We start from the raw sequence: 19,961 nt of genomic DNA, 5'->3' as shown, positions 1-19,961 counted from the left end.
TGTTTCTGGTAATATACCACAGCATCTCACCTAAGGGTTTGCTTATTACGGATCAGAACACATTTGAATTCTAGGCTTTACGTGCAGAACACACGGAAGGTGATGCCATCAGGCTACTACCAAAGGATCCTTCTTCCAGTGTCTCAAATATATGGATTTTATAAATAAGAAACATTTCTGATTAATCAGCATTGTAGGTTCAAGTAAAAAAAAAAACTGGCATAGAATTCCAGTCTTCCTACTTAATTTCCTAATGATTCTTGGTGTCCTTGTCAGAAAATTATTATTTTTTTCTTTTTTTTGAGACAGTCTCGCTCTGTCTCCCAGGCTGGAGTGCAGTGATTTGATCTCGGCTCACTGCAACCTCCACCTCCCAGGTTCAAGTGATTCTTCTTGCCTCAGCCTTCTGAGTAGCTGGGATTACAGGCGCCCGCCACCATGCCCGGCTAATTTTTGTATTTTTAGTAGAGACGAGGTTTTGCCATGTTGGCCAGGCTGGTCTCAAACTCCTGACCTTGGGTGATCTGCCTGCCTTGGCCTCCCAAAGTGCTGGGATTACAAGTGTGAGCCACTACACTCGGCCGAGAAAATTATGTTTTGAAGTTCACTTTACTTTGAACGAGTCCTTTATCTGGAATTGTTCGATACATAGTTTGAGTTTATTAAACAGCCCAGTTCTTATGCCCCTTGGAGATTTTATAGTGGGGTCTTTGAAAGAAGTGCGAAGTAGGATCTCATCAAATGACTCTAGATGGTGAAATATATGTGGTCTCCAGTCAGCAACTATCAATCTTGGATGTACAAACAGCATTAAATGCCATCAATAATCCAAGTGAATACTAAGGGAATCATGATTCAAAGTAAGCTAAACAGAACTCAAGAACGGATAAAAATGCACCTTCGTTGGGGACAGTGTGGCCTAGGTAACCGACGGGTTACTGCCCTGATGAGAGGTGAGAGGCACACCATCCCAGGACAGAACACTCACCCGCCTGTCCTCAGAGTTGAAATGAGATGCCAACACTTTTTTTTTTTTTTGAAACTAAATACATTTTAATAGAAAACAAAATACAAAATAACTCTTTTCAGAAAACAGAAATATTTAATCCTTTTTCCACAAATTAGAACTTGCTTTATCCTCAGAGCATAGTTTGATATGCGTGCGTACATACTTACGATTCGTTTCACAAAGTGTTCATTAGACTGGTATTGCAGTGCAGGATGTGGGAGCAGTTCATTGCAGGAGAAAAAGACGTGGAAAAAGCCACACCTCTGAATGGTCATTCAGAAATTCCACATTTTTCTAATTCTATCTTGTTACTTATTACTCCAAATTATTCTTTATCATAATCTTTCTTTTGAGGGGAGAGAATTATTAAGAGAAGTGCAGCTATGGAAAGAATTTTTCTTTCCCACCATCACTGCAGGAGCCCAAAATGTTCTCAATCAAACCCACCCACCCACTTCCAGAAACATGTCAGCCAGGGTGACCAATCTGTCACCCGAAATTTCCCTTTCTCCCAATACACTGTGCTACCAAATTCTCTGAATTCCCTGAACCTCAAAATTCCAAGTATCAAAGCCAGTGCCAGGAGTCAAACCTGAAAGATTAAAAGCAGAGAAGGTGCCCTCTGCCAGTGCTAGGTTTCCTCATCTCAATAATAATAATAATTATAATTATAATAACAATAATTAAAAAAAATCCTGGTTCTCTGTAATTACGGAAAAGGAAAGACTATTTGCCAGGATCATCCCCTCCCCTTTCCTTGTTCCCACCCCGCATCCCTCTGCCAACAAGGACTTCCCTCCCACCAGGGGGCTGCACTGTGCGTGACCCCTGCGGTGCCACTTCTCCTGAGGGTGCTCTACAGCCGCCCTCTAACCAAACCCAGCCCCGGTCAGATGGGGAAAATGAGACAGAGACAGGAAGGTGCTCGCATGCGCGAGGTCACGGCAGGGTCTCCATGAGGACTTGTGAGTGACCTCCAGGGCATCCTAATTCTTGATCACTCATCATTGCCTCTCTTCTGTTCCCCTCCCCAACCTTGGACTTCGACACTGGGGGGCTGAGTGAAGGGGGACCTGCCCGGAATGAGGGCCCAGGAGAGAGGGGAGGAGGGGGCTCTTTCACAGTCAATGATTCAATCTCAGCTCACTGAAGGATTGCAACTGGAGGCTTTCCACTGTTACCCCAGTCCGTTCCAACAAAGTTAAAAAATTAATGTTCCTGATTTTCTTGTGTAATTCCAGTCACCAGAAGAAGGTTACAGGCCATGAACTGCACGCTCAGGACGTTGCTCATTTGCCCGGTGTACACGCCCACGAGCTCGCTGGAGGAGCCGTCGGCAGGTGCACTGCAGTAAGTGTTCCTGATGTCCCAGACGCGCACCGAGTTGTCCATGGAGGCAGAGGCAATCAAGCCGCTGTCTGGACTGAAGGTGAGGCTGGTGATATTGTCTGTGTGGCCTCTCAGCTCTTTATAAAGGGTCCCAGAGGCCAAGTCCCACAGCTTCAACCGCTGGTCCTCGCCAGCAGACGCCAAGTACTTACCGTTAGGAGAAAAGGCGAGAGAAAGCACGGGGCCGCGGTGGCCTGTGAAAAGCCTCACCGAGTTCCCCTGCTGAGCGCTCCACAGCCGAACGGTCTTGTCGGTTGAGCCCGTGGCCAAGTAGTTTGAATTAGGGTGGAATTTGACACAGTCCACATCTGCCAGGTGCCCTGCATATATCCTCAGCGGGTACGTCCGATCAAATGACCACAGCCTGGCGGTGCGGTCGTGGGACCCGCTGGCGAAGTACAGGCTATATGGACTGATGTCCAGATCCCACACAGGATAGGCATGTCCTTGGTACAACACAGTGTTGGTGAAACTCCCCAGATCCCAGTATCTGATGGACATGTCTTCAGAACAAGAGAGCAACCCTGAGCTGTCCGCAAGGAACCTCGTGCTGTACACTGGTCCACAGTGTCCCCGCAGTATCTTCATCTCCGTGCCTGCATTATCATCCTCATCATCCTGGGAACATTGGGGTGGGGTGGGAAAAGAAACACAAAAAAATGTTCAGTGGTCTGACAAGGAAAACAAGTCCAGGAGAAAAAAAAGTAGAGAACTGAGACTGCTTGGGAAATAGCATCTATCCAGCAAATGACAGTGGCCTTGCCCTTGAACGCTACCCCAGGAAGATAACTCATAACTGAATAAAAGTCTCTTATGACTTACAAATTGCTCCCCTTAAATTCACCTTGCAGCTCAGACTGTATCAGATTAAAAGATGCAGAAATGCAAGGCCATTACAGAGTAATGACTGTGGACCTTACCCTTCAATTGAGGATAGCGTGTATGGTTAATTCTGATGCGTGCCATCTGAAAATATTTACTTTCGAATTTATGTGAGGCTCTTAGATTGTTCTATTCTACGGGCATTGCCTTCATCCATCAGTTTTAGCTGCTTTATAAGCCATACTGCTGTTTTTACTCCATTTAACTGACAACAATATTTTGTCAAGTCCTGACATGTTCCTTACTCCCATGATGGGGGTTAATGATGGACGCAGCAACACATGAAGGCAGATGTGGTATCACTTCAAGATTTTTTTTTTTTTCAGATGGAGTTTCGCTCTTGTTGCCCAGGCTGGAGTGCAATGGTGTGATCTCGGCTCACCACAACCTCCGCCTTCTGGGTTCAAGCGATTCTCCTGCCTCAGCATCCCAAGTAGCTGGGATTACAGGCATGTGCCACCACGCCTGGCTAATTTTGTATTTTTAGTAGAGATGGGGTTTCTCCATGTTGGTCAGGCTGGTCTTGAACTCCCAACCTCAGGTGATCCACCCGCCTTGGCCTCCCAAAGTGCTGGAATTACAGGCGTGAGCCACCACACCCGGCCTCACTTCAAGAGTAACACACAACTATTGGTTCAGGCATGGTGGCTCGCACTGTAATCCCAACAGTTTGGGAGGCCAAGGCAGGAGGATCGCTGCAGCTCAGGAGTTGGGAGACCAGCCTGGGCAACATAGGGAGACTCTTTACCAAAAAAATTTAAAAAATTAGCTGGGCATGGTGGCACATGCCTGTGGTCCCAGACACTTGGGAGGCTAAGGTAGGAGGCTCACTTGAGCCTGGGAAGTTGAGGTTGCAGTGAACTGTGATGGCACCACTGCACTCCAGCCTGGGGGACGGAGCAAGACCCTATGCCAAAAAAACCCCAAAACAAAAACAAACACAAACAAACAAAACCCAGAACTATCAGAGGAGTTTAGCCAAAATAAAACCTGGATGTTTAAGAATTAACAGTAAGCTAGAAAGGTACAGTTACTAGTAAATCACAGCTCCCCCTGCCTAGTGACCAGCCACAAACTGCTTGGTGTTTCAAAATAAGAATGAAGTTTTTAAAGTGACTTTCTGGAGGGTCTCAAAAAACATCTCCCCCAAACTAACAAAACAAGGTGTGGATTCAGAAGTGCTTTAAGCAAAGCCAAGCGATTCTTGTGATTCTTCGAAATAATTTCCTGTGTGTGACGACAGAAAAGACAGCAACTAATGGTACTCAAAGAGTCCCCTTTCCTGGTCCTCTCCCCACAAGTATACCATCTGTTTTCAAAATTCATTTCCCTTTATTCCCACACAAACTCCTCAAAACTACAGCTGTCTCTTCTGTCCCAGAATTCATCAATTAAAATGGGTTTTAATTGAACACCAGAAGAAAAGAGTATGATGAAGATCCCCGAACCTGTCAGCTTTGTTGGTTCATTGTGGCAGCCTTAGGTTCTTGTATAAGAAAAGGGCACCCTTTTTTTTTCTACTTGAAAATGGTTAAATTCAAAATAAAATGAATGCCTCCCATGTGTACATATTTAAGAAAAAGTTGAGAGAAAATAAACACTGATGTCCATGAATATTCACAATGGCTATTCCAAACACCCAACATTAAAAATACATTAAGTATTTGAGAGCCTAAGGGTCTACTGAGTGCTACCAAGAATATTAGTAATTTTCCTTTCCAAAGAAGTTACAACAACACTTTAAAATTTCAAGAATGACTCACTCCTTTACACCAGAAAGTTTATATAAAGACTGTGGGAACAAAAATGACACCAGATGAATTAAACAAAGATCCTGTGAAAGTTAACTGTGAATTAAAGGACATGTTACTGCCTTTGAGGTGTAAGTGGTCTTCATTTGGAACAAGAAGCTATGGAAGTGGCCTTCACCTCCTCAGTGGTGAAGGCATCACAATTGGAGATGAAGGTGCATGGGCTAGGAGCATGGGCTGGGAGTACAGCTGGCGCTCCCCAGGGATCTTGATGATTGTCCCAGGCTGGTGGAAACGTGTCCAGCTGACTCTGTAGACCAAGGAATGGAGAAACCAGAATGTTCCTGCTGGCTATCACTGTCAGCCCTCTGCCAGGACCACAGCTTAAAATAACCCAGCCACATTTTCTGTGTGGCTCAACCAGTCCCACACGGGCCTCAGCATGGTGGAGCAGCTGATTCACAAGGGTCCAACTCCATGGGTTTTCACTTCTCTCTCCTGCCGACAGGATAATACCATACCCTACGATTCAGCCTAAATACTCTACAGTAATTGTGTATGCATCCCAAATAGAAATGTTTAATCTGTAAAGCATATTCATGTAATAATAAATCTTATTATATACATTGTAAAACACACATGAAATAGAAATTTAACAAGAAAAATAAACATAAAGAGATCAAGTATCATCTCATGTACCCTTGTGCTGTAGTTTGCTGCCCCTGCTCTGGACTATGGAGTCCCTAAAACCTCAGATTTGTTATGGCTGTCTGCTCCTGGACTCTGAGGCTCCAACTACCTCAGAGCTTACACTCACGTTTCCCCCAGACCAGAGGTCCTTTCTTGGGGTCTGGAATTTAGCCTCCATCTATTCTCTAATTAGCCGTCAGTGGAAAAGGAAGACATTAAATTTGGCTGGACTTGTGAGTGTATTAGACTTGGAAGCAAGTGAATCACTGCTATCTACATGGGAGATGACAGCAGCCTGAACTAGAACAGAAAAGTTGGATACTGGCTAGCATGAATTGACATGTGCTGTTCATGTAAAATACATATCAGATTTCTAAAACTTAGGACCAAAAGAGATGTATGTAACAGGTTTCATGAATAATTTTTTATATTGCTTACATGCTGAAATAATTTGTTCATATTAGTTTGAATGAAATACATCATTAAAATTAATTTTAACAAATTTTTAACCTTTTTAGATGTGGCTACTAGAAAAATTTAAATTACTATATGGCTCACATCATATTCCCACTGGATAGCATTAATCTAAATGACAATTTGATACACAGATTACAGAATCGAGTATTGCTGCTAATATTGCCTTCTTTACTTTTCAAACCTAAAGAAGACCAGATTGGGGGCAAAACAACCAGACATATAAATGAATTGCACACAGCTGTTTTATTGCTGAGTTAAGGAGGCGGGTGCTGGTAGTGATGAGGGTAGCTGCATACACACGGCTTAAAAGAAAGAAGAGCAAATCCTTGGTTTGGTATCTCTGTGGTTTTGCCATGTTGCTCAAATATTAAAAATACATAGGTATCAATCAACAGGGGTAAGGGTTGGGTTGGATATCTCATTTTTTTTTTTTTTTTTTTTTGAGACAGAGTCTCACTCTGTCACCCAGGCTGGAGTGCAGTGGCGCGGTCTCAGCTCACTGCAACCCTGCCGCCTGGGTTCAAGCGATTCTCCTGCCTCAGCCTCCTGAGTTGCTGGGATTACAGGTGTCTGCCACCACGCCCAGCTAATTTTTGTATTTTTCATAGAGATGGGGTTTCACCATCTTGGCCAGGCTGGTCTTGAACTCCTGACCTTGTGATCCACCTGCCTCGGCCTCCCAAAGTGCTGGGATTACAGGCGTGAGCCACCGCACCCAGCCGGATATCGTTTCTATCTCCATTTCATATAGAACAAAAGATGGAGAATGAAGTTTCACTCTTCATCTCAGTGTCTGAAACAGGAGGAGGGCTGCTCATACCAAGGTAAAAAGCAATGGACTGCTATGTCACTTAACACCTTTCCAAAGGTTAACCTAGATGATCTTCAAGTGGGAGACAACAGATGCTACAGGACAGTGCTGTGAATTCAGTTTTATTTGGCATAATTAACAGAGAAAATTTTATGCTTACACAGAAGATTTTGGTTACTGTTTTCCTGTTTTGTTTTTTTTTAAACTGAGCTATAATTACATACTATATAATTCTTTCAAAGTGTACAATTCAATGATTTTTAGTACATTCACAGAGTTGTGCAATGATCACCACTATCTAACACAGAACATTTTCATTACCTCACAAAGAAATGCCACACCCATTAGCAGTCACTCTCATTCTCCTTGCCCAGCCCCTGGCAACCACTCCTCTCCTCTCTGTCTCTATGGACGTGCCTATCTGGATATTTCCTATGAAAGGAATAACAATAGGTGACCTTTTATGACTGGCTTCTTTCACGTAGCATAAAGTTTTCAAGTTCATCCATGTTGCAGCCTGCATCAGTGCTTCATTTCTTTTTATGGGCAAATAATATTCCACTGCATGCACACACTATATTTTATTTATTCATTCATCTTGATGGCCATTTGGACTATTTCCACTTTTTGGCTATTGTGAATAACACTTCCATAAATATTCATGTACAAGTGCCTGTGTGCACATGTTTTCCATTCTCTTGGATATATGTCTAGAAGTGGAATGGCTGGGTGTGAACACCGTTTCAAATACTGTAGAAATACTGTATTCACTGATTTATATAATAGTTATTGCTTCAAAAAGATGAAAGCAGAGAGTGCAAGCTAGCTTTTTAGTCTGACTTACATAGTGATTTTGCACTTTCTATCATCTCATTAATCCATGTGGCTTCACCACTTGCTTTTACCTGTTTGGTTTCTCTAGGTATGTGAGTTTGGTTTCTCTAGGTATGTGAGTTTGTGGCTCCTGTATTAAGAGTCTCTATTTTATTTTTTTTTAATATTCAATATTTCATTTCAAAATAATAGTCTGTTTTAATTATGCATTCTACAAGGGAAAAAGAAAAGTCCAAATTTTCACTGGAGAAACATTAAACACCAACTATCGTAACTAATTTATGCCTGGCTTTTCCCCCAAATGCTTGTTGTCAGAAACCAAAAAGAAAACTTCTCAAATTGCTGTGATAAAATGGGCGGGCATGCAGAAATCCCACAACAGGAGAATCTCAGCTTTAGTTCTTAAGTTTAAAAAAAAGGTTTATTCTTAAAAAGGGCAGAGGTTAGCTAGCATCTACAGTACTTTCAGTATGAACAATGATGGAAAGCCAGAAATGCTTAAACAAAACCACCATTCCAATGACGTCTTTTGCTCCCTTCTTGATGGACATCCAACTGTTTAAGCCTGAAACACAAACGTCACCCTTGATGCTTGCTCTCCCCTATCCCCTACAGTAATTGAATAACCGAGCTCTTCTCTAGTCCATCCATGTCTCCTTTGCCACTGCCACTACCCTAGTTTGGCCGCCATAATTGCTCATATAAGACAGTGTCACTATATCACTTCCTGTCTTGGCCCCTCTCCTAACTCCAGCCATACTTAATTTCTTTCAGTTCCTGGAATTCTGCATGCGGTTCCTCACTTCTGAGTCTTCAGATACACTTCTGATACCCGGAAATAAACACAGGACAAGTCACAGAGCTAGTTATCAGTAGTGGCCAGAGTCTTAAAATGTTTTACTTTGGTCTACTGTTATCAGATGTCATAATGCTATCTTAATATTAATTTTTAATGCACAGAATAATCTCCAAACTCTGTATCATCAAAGCTAATAAGGTCAGTGTAGTTTTTTTTTGTATTTACAGAAAACTGAAAGCAAATGCAGGAAGTATTCCTCAGTTTTATCAGAAGAACTCCCAAAAAGGGAACTGCCTCCAAGGAAAAGAGATGTTTGAAAATTCAAATACAAATGTAATAAAAAATATTTTGGAGAGTACTATAAAATTCTAGAAATTAAAGCTTCTACACGGGAATCTAGACTCTTTACTCATCATAAGGAAATCCTTCAATTATACTGTCTCGGTTGCAAGAATCAAAAATTCAAAGGCCAACCTAACTGGAAGCAGACTCAGAAAACAGGAACAGGAAAACAACGGTTTAATTTAGGGCACCCAATATTCTTGACATCCTTATCATTAACTGTAATTTAATTAGAGTGATTTTTTTGCTCCTTAATTATTCAACATTGTGTAAAGAATTTTCCATCCAAAGCAATGTGAGGCAGAGCTACCTGAATTTCAGTGGTGATAAGACAAAAATACTTTGGCCCACAGCTTTTTCAGGACCACTCTAAAGAAAAGTTAATTCTGTGAAGTTTAATTTCTATCTTCCTTGGCCCACATTTTTTCTAAGGTAGTGATTTTTGGTGACCTGAAACCCAAGCTGCGCCTGCCCTTTTCAATGACTGTCCTAAACGGTTACAAGCCAAACAAGATTGAACACTGACTGACGGAGGGGGAGCTGGCAACTCTACTTCCTGTGTTACTTCTCTAAGTGGGGTCTGGGAACACCCTGGGGTACGCCCAGTCACAGGATATGCACTGGCCTCAGAAAGCCAATACCATCCAGTGTGGTGAGGGTGCAGGGATGCCAGTGTTCTTACTACTGTTGCTAAGACTGTGAAATGACACAACCTTCTGTGGGGAAAATAATATTCATTACAGTTTACAATGGAGCCCCTTCGACTCAGTTATCCTACTACCGATTATTTGTACCTGAGCAAATGTGCAAACACGTAAGTGTATATTTACTGCAAATCTCAGCTAAAGTCAATATTAGCTAAAGGTCTTTCATTAGGCTTAGTGTTGCTATTCACATTTCACATAGTATAAATACTGACCATTCATTAATAATAAGTTAATGCTGCTAAAAATTGTTTTTGCATCTTAGGTTAGGCATGTGCAGGAATTCAATGGCTACAGGTTACATGGCATTAGTCTGGCTTTAGCTGTACGATGAGGAAAACCAGGAAGTCCATTCTAAGATATGTCGTGTTTGGTAAGGACATTCTAAGGAAATTAGGAAGGCGGGTGCAGGGAAGAAAAAAATGGTATTCATACCTCCTCCTCCAGAATATCACAAGCCAAATGGATGCGGGACACGTCTACTTGATGGGGCTCTGATTTTAACTTCTTGGATCGTAAACTCCAAAGTTTTATACAGGAGTTGTCAAACCCAGCAGCAAGCAGCTTGCTATCGGGGGAGATTTCTGCAGTGTTCAACAGCTGCTCTGTGTTATAGAAGGCATAGAAGCAGATGGTAGTGAGGGAGGGAGGCCCATCCTTGACGCGCTTAATGCTCTCCTGTAAGACCTCTAGGGCAGCCTCGTTCTGCAGAATCGGGCTGGGCATGTCAGGGGGCTCCAAACCGTTGTTCTCACTGCGGGAGGAGCTGCCACTGGCATACAGCTGATAGTCTGTTCTCTTGGCAGGCTGCACGTCAAGATGAATATGTAAGGTGAGGACTTTGCACAGGGCAGTATTGTTGTCACTTTGGAGGTAGCGGATAAGGTAGTTATAGCTGTCTTCTTGGAGACGGACCACGTACTTGTTATCTAGGAATGCTCGAAGCTTGAAGTTAGATAGGATGTCCTGGATGGTTTGAGTGGTCTGTAGCTGCTCAATGACATCCTTCTGGCTAGCATTCTGCAGAAACATTCCATGGAAGCGGCTGTAAAAACTTTCCACTGTGCTCTTCGGACTGTTTTGGACCAGGTTGAGATGGAGGTAGACAAAGAGAGGATAGAGGAGAGGCATCACTTCGTGGCTATGCTGGGAATCAGAATCTATAATGAAAGAAAATGAAGGCTTTATAATCAGCATAATCTTACAGAATAATGTGATCCCTCCTGGGGATCACCACCATCATAAAATGCTTTCTTGCCAGGACCCCATTTTTTAAGAGTACTGATTGAACTATAAGCCCAGCACAGGATTCTGGAATTTCAAAGGCCTTTTGATTGAAGAAAGAGCATGAACTCTCAAGTCCAGCAAATCAGGGCTTGAAGTTGGGCACAACTCAGGAACTTAATGCCCAGAGTGGTTAAGTGACTTGCCAGAGTTCACAACAATACAGTGGCTTGTACCCAGGTCTTCAAGATTTAATATTTTTTCCCAATACGTTAGTGTTTCTTCAAATTGGGGACCTCAGATATCTGAGGGTACTTAGACATATTCTTGGAAGATTGAGTTCTTCACAATTTTTTAACTTGATGATAATGTAAAAAATAACACACAGTATATTTAGAATTATCTGGATGTCCGCTTAACAAGTAAGTACTGACAAGTGATTTTAGTGCTCTAGTTTGTGTTTTGTGATTACTTTTGGCATCCATTGTCTCAAGTAAAATCAAAGCATTTATTTTAGTGGGCTCATTAACATGTCTGGTTATACAGGCTGGCACGTCCTATGTTAACATGACAGCCTTCATTAACAATTGTCTCGTCAGCATATTCATTCTGTTTTGTTGGTTAACAAGTTAAATTCTCTTTTGCAGTGATAATTTACAAATAAGACCATTTTACGTCATTAAGACTCAACTACTTACTAATTTGGGAGTTTAGCGCCATGAAACTATAACACAGAAAATGTTATTTAAAAGGTGTACAGCTTGAATTCATGGGCGAATGAGAAAAGAACAGAGGTATATCTGACACCTAAATAAGTGCTCAAGGTATGCTGTGAGGGAGCAAAGGTTTCAATGTGATTCATACACAGTGGGGAGAGAGCAGGGCCACTGCAGGCCAGAAGCCCCCCAACGAGCTGAGACCAGCCCGTGTCACAGTCACCAGTGCTGTCCAGATGCCCGCTTGCAGTAGCAAGTTAGTTCTGGCAAAATCCATCTGTTACATTCACTCAGTGTTATTTTCAACTTGACTGCTTTTGGGGTTTTGCTTGTCCCTTATCTGTAATGAGTCTGGGTTTAATAAAGAAATATAATAAGCATAAAGGTTTTAGATCTAGTGTAATGTTTGTACATATTTAAATAAATTAAAATAAAAATGTTTTAAGTCAGCACTTATGTTCTGGTAGCTTTTTTTTTTTTTTTTCATGAAAAGGCATCAATACAGGGTTTAAGACTGAGGAATACTGCATCAGAGAATCTTGCTCCCTAATTTGATGATAAAAGATATCTGCATGTTATTTCTGCTTAACACTCTATTTCACTTTATCACAAGGTGAATGAATCTGCTGCATAATATTCATAATATGCATTTTAGAATAAATGTATCCCTACTCAAATACATTATTTAGAGGATGAAAAATTACAATCATTCCACTGCACTGGAAGTTAAGACAGCCACCCCGCCACTTTGGGCTCCTCACACCTCTGAATCAATAGGCAAGGAAGGGAGTTACAGTGTTGGCTGGGGTAATTGATCCTGCCCAAGAGGAACTGGAACTGCTACACAATGGAGGTAAGGAGGAGTATGTCTGGCTTAAGGAGATCCCTTAGGACATCTCTGTACCCTGCCCTGTGATTACAGTTGATAAAAATAACAACAATCCATACAGGACTATGAATGGCCCACAGCCCTGAAGAATGAAGGTTTGGGTCACCCCACCAGGTGAACCACGATCAGCCTGTGAGATGAGCGCAAAGGGAATACAGAATGGGTAGTGGAAAGAGGCAACCATGAATACCAGCAATCACCATGTGACCAGCTACAGAAACGAGGACTAATTGTTGTATTTCTTATTTTGTTACGAATGTTTGGGTGTGAATATCTATATGTAGATATATAAAAAGAAAATATCTTTGTATTCTTTCCTTTCTTGTTCCCTTATCATGTAACATCGGATTACTGACTTTATTTTTTTGAGATGGAGTCTCGCTCTGTCACCCAGGCTGGAGCGCAGTGGTGTGATCTCGGCTCATTGCATCCTCTGTCTCCTGGGTTCAAGTGATTGTCCTGCCTCAGCCTACCGAGTAGCTACAGGCGTGTGACACCACGCTCAGCTAATTTTTGTATTTTTTTTTTTTTTTTTAGTAGAGATGAGGTTTCACCATGGTGGCCAGGTTGGTCTTGAGCTCCTGACCTTAAGTGATATACCCATCTCAGCCTTCCGAAGTGCTGGGATTAAGGGTGTGAGCCACTGTGCCCGGCCAGATTACTCACTCTATATCATAGTATTTAAGTATTGTTAACTTTACCTCACCGTATCAAAATTATGGAATATCACGGAGAGGAGTAAACATCATCCAAGGACTTTGCATTCTCCTCTGGGGAAAAGGTTAGTGTGTTTTTTGATTGTACACAGGATAATTTTATTAGGTTAGGTGGAAGTATGAACTTGTTATTCTCTTTATTTGGAGATTAAGTATGGAATAAGGAGATGCATATGGGTGCCAAGTTAATAAGGAGTGGACTTGCGAGGTTACTTTTACATGTCAAACTGTGGGGGGGCCACGGTACACAGATATTCAGTCAAACATTATTTTAAATGTTTCTGTGAAGGTATTTTTTTCTTTTTTTTAGATGAGATTGACACGTTTAAGTCAGTAGACTTTGAGTAAAGCAGATTACCTTCCATAAAGTGGGTGGGCCTCATCCAATCAATCAATCCGTTTAGGCTTTAATAGAAAAAGACTTATCTTCCCCTAGTAGAAGGAATTCTGCCAGCACACAGCCTTTGGATTTGAACTGCAACACTAACTCTTTCCTGGGTCTCCAGCCTGCTGGCCCACCCTGATTTTGAATGTGCCAAGCCTCCACAATTGCATGAAACAATTCCTTAAAGTAAACCTCTACATATCCATCCTGTTGGCTCTTGGCTCTGTTTCTTTGGAGAACTGTACTAGATTTTGATTTTTCTTTTTCCTTTGTATTTTATTGGGATGAAGGATTGTTTTCAACTCCTTAGAAACAAAATTTCAGGCTCATTTTCTAAAATGAGAGGCATTTTAATTGAGTAAGTTTAGAAAAAAACCTAGCTATCAAGAAATAGTGATGTACTACTTTAAAACTTACTGAAATTCACTGTTGCTTCAGCTCATAGGTTCAAAATTGCTTAATTGCTCTCTCTTGTCTGAAGAGAACAGTGTGCTGGGTATAAAACAAAAAAATTGATCAATTTGGAAGAAGGTGAGATTCAGAATTCTAACTCCCATTTTTAATTATTCCCTTGCAATCATAACATACTCTGTATTTTACTGAAAGTGTACTCACTTAAAATATATTTTTTTCTAACTGCAAAAAGTAACAAACATATCCTCTGAAAGTACACTTTTTCTTCCTTCTATCTACCCACTGAAATGTAATGAATGCCTACCTGGTGCCCAACTCTACTGGCGGTAAATGAGAGAACAATGGAGTTCTTCATGAGTTCACGGAAATTATTAGTAAAAAGGATACTAAATTAAACAAAACTAATCCTGTCGGTCCTCATTCTCCTCTACCTTTCTTCAAGGTTTGGCTCTATTGACTAGCACTCCTCTGTCCTTTATTCTGAAACCCCACACTACTTGGTCCTGTCGTCACTCCCTTTTTGGTTCCTCTTCCTCCTGTCAATCCTCAAATGCTCATTTCACTTTAAAGAATTAACACTGGGTGTGTGCCTCTTAGGAGCCAGGTACTTTGCATCCATGATCATGTTTAAGAGTCACAGCTGGCCCTGGTTCAAATCCAGAGGTTGCTTGACTCCAAAGGCTGTGTTCTTCCCACTACACCTCCTGAAGAATAGGACCTACGGCAATAGGTGAGCTCACAGAATCTCTCATCTACAGACAACCTGTGGAGGAAAAATACATTCAGGTGGATACAGACATAGATACTCTTATATCTTTCCTTAGTATCTTCCTTTGAGATTTTATCATTTCTTAAGACTTTAATTTGCATCTCCATGTAGCTCATGCTACATGTTCTTTACCACAAGTCTTTATCTTTCTCCTAAATCCTAGCCTCAAATTTCCCACTGCAAGCTATGCAGTAGGATGCCACTGTCATAACAATTTAAAAAACATAAACCCTTCTGACTTATTTATTTTCAATAAACCTTCATCTCCACTCCAGTCTTAAAGCCTGAGCCATCGTCACCTCTTCTTCCTCCTTTACTCCTGAGCCTTGGAGATTCCACCTTGGTAATTTAACTATGAAATAAAGCTCCTGCCTTCCAATTCCACAATGCTGTCAAATTCTGGTCCTTTCTCACCTCATTTCTCAAGATTGCCAAGCACTTTAATTAACAGTCAGTCTCCCTGCCATTCCTCTTACAAATAATTTTACAAACTGCTTTCAGACTAATATTCATTGATCTCCAGCCTGAAAGCCCCATTCTCAACAAAGCCTTAGTTGTTCCTGTACAGTCGTCAAGCCTGCCTTTTTGCTCACGTTATTTCTTACCCAAATCACTCCTCTTCCTCCTCTCCTCTTCCAGTCTACTGAAACTCAATCCATCCTTCAAGTGCTGACTCAAAGCCTACCTCCTGCTCAGTAAAGCCTTCTCTGACTACCCCCAACCAAATCACTTTCTCCTTTCATTCTGAATGCAATTCTTATATAATTCAGCAATTGATCTCATGCTGGTCTGTGAAAGTGCTTCTGTGATATTCAAATTTTATGTAAAAACTTTTACCTATAGTGTTTTTATGCTAGGACTGCTTCTAAAATAGATTAATGAGTGTATCTTATACTTTATCTTGGTGATCAGGAAATAACTATTCATTTGATTTGGTTAACTGCTCTTCAGAGACCTGAGGGTAGAGAAAAATATTCCAGGAGCAGCAGTCCAAAGTGATCAATATATATTAACCCCTTTAAAATAATGATCCTTTAAACCAAAGGATTAAAGAATCTAATTACAGACAAAATAACAGACAACTTTCTCAGTTCAGAAACAAAGTAAGAACTTAAAGGAAATGGTTGATAGACTATAAATCTTTTCAAATGTAAAGTTCTGGCTAAACGATCCTTGTGGTAATAATTTTTAATGGTAAACGATGAGTATAAAGTAATCGATATATAAACCAAAATAATACACCTGGCCTTACACACACATAGAATTATCCTAGTTTTACCTGGCCCCCATAAGGGTATTTTAAAGCAAAGAATCTATAGTTACTACAGTCTACAGTTGGAGAAAATGGTCAAAATATTACAGGAAATAAGGGTTACAAAATAAAACCCTCTTGTGGGGTTATCTTATCAGTTTCATGGTTGTTGGGTGATAGAATTCATAAGTAGAGAATAGTCTGTTTAATAGTTAACAAAAACGAAAAATCATGAAGATTAAGGCTTTAGTAAAATGAGTCTATTATGTTTGAAAAAAAGGAAGTTCCATTAATTCTGCATATCATATAAATGTTAAATATTTCAGTGCAGTGATCAATTTCCACTAAGGATAAAAAAAGAAAAACTGAATTTATAATAAGGGTTTCTTTAATTGAGAGGTAAGAACTTAGAGATATTTTTTATCATTGGCATTGGTTTCTGAGGCTTTAAGCAACTTTCAGAAAAATTTAAGTCAGTTTTTAGAAAGTTATTTTACTCAGTTAAAAAAATATGATATTAATCTCTCCATGACAGATTTATTTTCACCATACTAGTGGTGCGGAAGCTGGTTTAGAAAGAAATGTCTTGGCTGGGTGTGGTGGCTTGTGCCTACAATCTCAGCACTTTGGGAGGCCAAGATGGGAGGACTGCTTGAGGCCTGGAGTTTGAAACCAGCCTGGGCAACACAGTGAGACCCTGTCTCTACAAAAAAATTTAAAAAAATTAGCCAAGTGTGGTGGCACATGCTTGTGGTCCCAGCTACTCAGGAGGCCGAGATGGGAGGATCACTTGATCTCAGAAGGTCAAGGCTGCAGTGAGCCGTGATCATGCCACTGTACTCCTCCCTGGGCAACAGAACAAGACCCTGTCTCAAAAAAAAAAGAAAAACAAGCAAATTATCTGGCTTCTTTGAGCCTGTCTCCTTCATTTGTTCAGCCTGTATTTACGTTAAGTGCTGACTACATGCCAGGGTAGCTATTGTCCTAAGACATATTGATATGGTCCCTGCCCTCATGGAGCATATAGTCTAATGAGGAAAACAGACACAAAAGTAAATCGCCAAATGTATAATTTTAATAGTGGTATATTCTGACTCATGACAGTGAGATGGCTCTTGTCATGGACATGACTTATTTCCATTATGAGTGACACTCAGATGACCCTAATGACATTACATACATTTTTGTATTTAATCACTGAAGCATAGGTGTATAATAAAATAAACTCAATGGCATAATTTTATTGTTACAGAATTGCAATGATTTTTGCAGTCAAGTATTAATACACTCGGTTGATTGCTAAAGTGAGTTATCCTGATGTAAAATTTTATGTTCACATCCCTTTCCGATTTATCTTCTGGGGCTCTTAATGTTTTTCTTTCTAATATGTGCTACAGTATCTTTTTTATTCTTATCTCAAGTGGTCATTCTGCCACCCAAAAACTGGTCTAAATGACAACTTCTAGTATTTTTGCCTGTTCATTCATAAGGACTATTTACTTGCACTTTTGGAAATAAGGGGCAAAGACCATTGTGAAATGTACTATATTATTAGTAGAGATGTAATGTACATTTCAAATGTGCTGTATTTAAGGATGTTTCTCTGCATAGCTGACAGTTTTTACTTATTCAATACAAGTCACAAGTCACTGTGCTGAAGGCCATGAATAAAACACCCAGAGCTCTGCCCTTGTAAACTTAAACCTCATGATTGAACTCTTCAGGAATTCCAATAGACCGTAAGTTTGAATGCAAGAACTGTGTTAAGAGTACCTTCGAATCCCTAGTACCTCACACCAATTGTGGAATATAGTTGGTTCTGAGGGAAATCTGCATTACTCTATTTTTTTATTTTTCTTTTTACCTCTCCTTGTGGAGCAGGGCTAACTCACAAGCAGTGTGCCCAGAGTTGGTCTGTATTACTCTGTTTTCTTAATAAGAAAAGGTTCTAGAGCTGAGTACTTACCAGTGAGAAAATTCCGCAGTCGTCCAAACTGTACTTCATATTGCTGGGGTTCTGCCTGGCAAGGGGCTGCAGACACTATGTTGGCACAACCAGATTCTGATTGCACTAAAGAGGAGAAGATACACAAGTCAGGGCGGGAAACAGAGAGACGATTATTAACCCAGTATGTGGCAGGATGGGTGGAGGAGGGTGTTGTGCGCACATGCACAGCAACTGACATTTCAGCAGGTTTCCAAAGCATGCTGGGTCCTGGTTAAACATGACAGACTGATGACACTTGTTTCTCTCCCCTCCCTCCTGAAGCCCAATAAAATGAAGGCCAGGGAAGGAAAGGCATAAAGCACAGGACAAGGTGAATGAGACAGGACAGGTACATAAATTCATGAGATTCATCAGGAAATGTTTGACCCTATGTTCTGACATTTCACAGGTGCCTTGGTGTGGGTTCATTGTCAACCACTGTGCTGGGCACTTAGTGGGCCCTTTCAATCTGGAAATTCACGTCGCCTAGTTCTGTGAAGTTTTCTGGAATCATTTTGATAATTCCCTATCTTCCGAGACTCCTACAATTTCAAGGTCGGATATCCTGAACCAATCCTTTAATTTTTTTTCTCCTATTATTCCATTTCTTTGTCTTTTTGCTCTACTTTCTGAAAGCCTTCCTCACCTTTCAGCCCTTCTACTGATTATTTCCCCCAGATTACTTATAATACCTAATGAGTTTTTTTTACTATCGTGTATTTAATTGATAACTTTTTTCGTTCTCAACATTCTCTTTTTTTCCCCAAACATGCTATGCTTTTTGAATCTTAAGTATTTAAAACAAGGTATTTTTGAAGTTTTCTTCTGTTTCTTTCCATCTGCCCTTCTTATATGTTTCTTCTAGGGTTCAACGGCCCCTGGCTGTCTTACAGTGAGGCACTCTGGGTGGCTCATCCTCCAGGGTGACCAGGGTGAGCAATGTCCCAATATCACTGTCTTTTCGTCTTTCTTCTTGGGCAAGTTGGACTCACCAGGGAAGGATCGTTTACTTGCCTTCCTGGAGCATGTGTGCCTGGCTGCAGTATTCCAGGCATATGAATTGGTGCAGGGGAAACAAGGCTGGAGTCTCAATATTCAGTATGTAAACACACACTTAATCTCCAATCTGTGAGTTTATGCTTTCTAAAAACAAAAAACAAAAACCATTCTTCTCCTGTTTACAAGAGGAGTGGGGAACACTGGGGAAAGAAGGTGGCTAAAACCAAGGGAAGCCACCTTTAACCGTGTCCCGAATGAAACATGAATGCATTTTGGACAATGGAATATGGATGGAGAAACGGTGATGAATGTGGCAGGACTGAGGGAGCCATAACAGGAAATATGTAGAAAGGGAAACACAGGTGAGAGGAAAGCCAACCTACTCCAGGAGAAGGAAGAGACAGCCAGAAGAGAGGACCTGCTGCAAGCCTGCATGCAAGGGAGGGACTCCTCCTCCTTCTTCTTGCCCCCCTCTTAGTTACTCTGTCACGAAGTCCTACAGATTCCTAAAATTTATCCTCTCCTCTCCACTCCCATTACCACTTCCTCAACTGAGGCTGTCCTCACTTCTCACTGGACTGCATCTTTTAACTAGTTTCCTCGATTCTAATCTGGGCTGCCTTATCAATACTGCCACCAGACTGAGTTTTCTAAAATCCACATTTGAAAACTTGGATACCCTCCTCCAATTTGTTCCCTGGTAAACATCTAATGGTTCCTTTGCAACTCAGCTCACTCTTTCAACTATTTAGTGACCCCCAACTATATGTCAGGAATCACAAGGCCTTTTGGGGAGCCTTCCTTGGCTTGCCAACCTAATTTGGATGATCTTTTCTGCTACCACTGAACGTCCCCCCCTCACAGAACTTACTACCTCATGCTCTTCTACAATCACTGACTTACCTGCCTCACATCCCAATTA

General features: G+C 41.1%; 1 protein-coding gene across 4 annotated transcripts in view; it reads right to left on the bottom strand.

Annotated features, from left to right (window-relative positions):
- Positions 1-1,024: 1,024 nt before the first annotated feature.
- The window catches only part of TAF5L (TATA-box binding protein associated factor 5 like), a 32,584-nt gene continuing 13,647 nt past the window's right edge, over positions 1,025-19,961 (bottom strand). For 2 of the 4 annotated variants that reach the window (XM_024237093.3, XM_054561789.2), the window contains exons 3-5: positions 18,020-18,124; positions 10,124-10,848; positions 1,025-3,016 (exon numbers count right to left, since the gene is read on the bottom strand). In XM_024237093.3, coding sequence (XP_024092861.1) covers positions 2,219-3,016; positions 10,124-10,848; positions 18,020-18,124 — 1,628 coding nt within the window. In that variant the 3' untranslated portion in view covers positions 1,025-2,218. Of the gene's footprint in view, positions 3,017-10,123; positions 10,849-13,591; positions 13,979-14,035; positions 14,111-18,019; positions 18,125-19,961 lie in introns of those variants that run through there. The other 2 variants (XM_024237109.3, XM_024237101.3) reach the window with 2 other exon arrangements.

Source organism: Pongo abelii, chromosome 1, assembly GCF_028885655.2.
Source record: "Pongo abelii isolate AG06213 chromosome 1, NHGRI_mPonAbe1-v2.0_pri, whole genome shotgun sequence".
Lineage (NCBI taxonomy): Eukaryota > Metazoa > Chordata > Mammalia > Primates > Hominidae > Pongo > Pongo abelii.
This window is presented reverse-complemented; position numbering and strand designations above follow the sequence as displayed.